We start from the raw sequence: 1024 nt of genomic DNA, 5'->3' as shown, positions 1-1024 counted from the left end.
GGTTCCTGAAGCTCAGCTTGAAGTGGAGCCGATGGTTCCCCTTCCATTCCTGCTGATCATAGCGGAGCAGAACCGGTTCTAACCCTAAAGGCAGTAGGTTGGTGCCTGAGGTTCTGCTCACTGGGTCTGTGGTTCTGGAAGAGACACATTAGACCCAAATGGACCCAAACTGGATGAAATCATCTAAAATTCTTCTCCGTTTCCCTCAAGTCCAAGTCCTGGTCTTGATTTAGATCCAGGTCCGGTTTCCGGTCCAGTTTTCAAATCACTCAGAAAAGGTTCTGCTTATTGAACAAACTGGAGTTTTTATTAAATCATCAAAGTTTCTGTGAAATCGAACAGAACAAAGCAAAGTGATTCTGGAAACGCTCCACCGTGGGTTTGGACCTGCACTGGTTCTGGAGGCTTTGTTCAGTCCAACCGTAGAACCAGGATCCAGAGTTCCAGGAACCTCAGCCGCTCCCATCAGCGGTCAGAGGCCGTCATCCAGCGGCGCCATCAGCAGCTGCAGCTCCTTGAAGCTGCTGCCATGGCGACCGACCTGCCCCGCCCTGCTCTTCACCAGGTTGCCCAGGTTCTTCAGGTAGCGGCAGCACTCCCGGCACTTCTGGTGTCTGCAAAGAGGAGGTCAGGGGTCAGAGGTGAACACGGAGCCCAACTTCCTGAGAACCGGGCAGGATGCTGCCCCCCGCTGGCCGCGCTCACCGCTCCTCCCGCGTGATGTCGACTCCGACGGCAGGCGGAGCCTTCAGCGTCTCTGAGATCAGCGTCCAGAAGTGCTTCATGATGAGCTTCAGGGACGTGGAGCCGGTCTGCATGTAGCTGAGGAGGAAACAGAAGCCAAGGTCAGGTTCTGACTCCCAGTCAGGGGGTTCTGGTTTGGACCGGTTCTGATGGGATCTCACCTCTCATATTTACTCTGCAGCAGCTTATCGATCTGAGGGAGGATCATGGTGCACAGGTCCAGCTTCCACAAGGAGCTGAAAAAACAACCCAATCAATTCACAGAAACACAGAAAGCTGG

General features: G+C 53.9%; 1 protein-coding gene across 1 annotated transcript in view; it reads right to left on the bottom strand.

Annotated features, from left to right (window-relative positions):
• Window positions 1–6: 6 nt before the first annotated feature.
• The window catches only part of katnb1 (katanin p80 (WD repeat containing) subunit B 1), a gene marked incomplete at its 5' end in the record, with an annotated part of 8183 nt that continues 7165 nt past the window's right edge, over window positions 7–1024 (bottom strand). Inside the window, 3 exons of the mRNA XM_015402443.1 lie at window positions 7–614; window positions 706–822; window positions 906–988. Coding sequence (XP_015257929.1) covers window positions 473–614; window positions 706–822; window positions 906–988 — 342 coding nt within the window. The remainder of the gene's footprint in view (window positions 615–705; window positions 823–905; window positions 989–1024) is intronic.

Source organism: Cyprinodon variegatus, unplaced genomic scaffold (assembly GCF_000732505.1).
Source record: "Cyprinodon variegatus isolate N-32 unplaced genomic scaffold, C_variegatus-1.0 Scaffold1349, whole genome shotgun sequence".
NCBI lineage: Eukaryota > Metazoa > Chordata > Actinopteri > Cyprinodontiformes > Cyprinodontidae > Cyprinodon > Cyprinodon variegatus.
The sequence above is the reverse complement of the archived record's forward strand: the minus strand, read 5'-3'. Positions and strand labels throughout refer to the sequence as shown.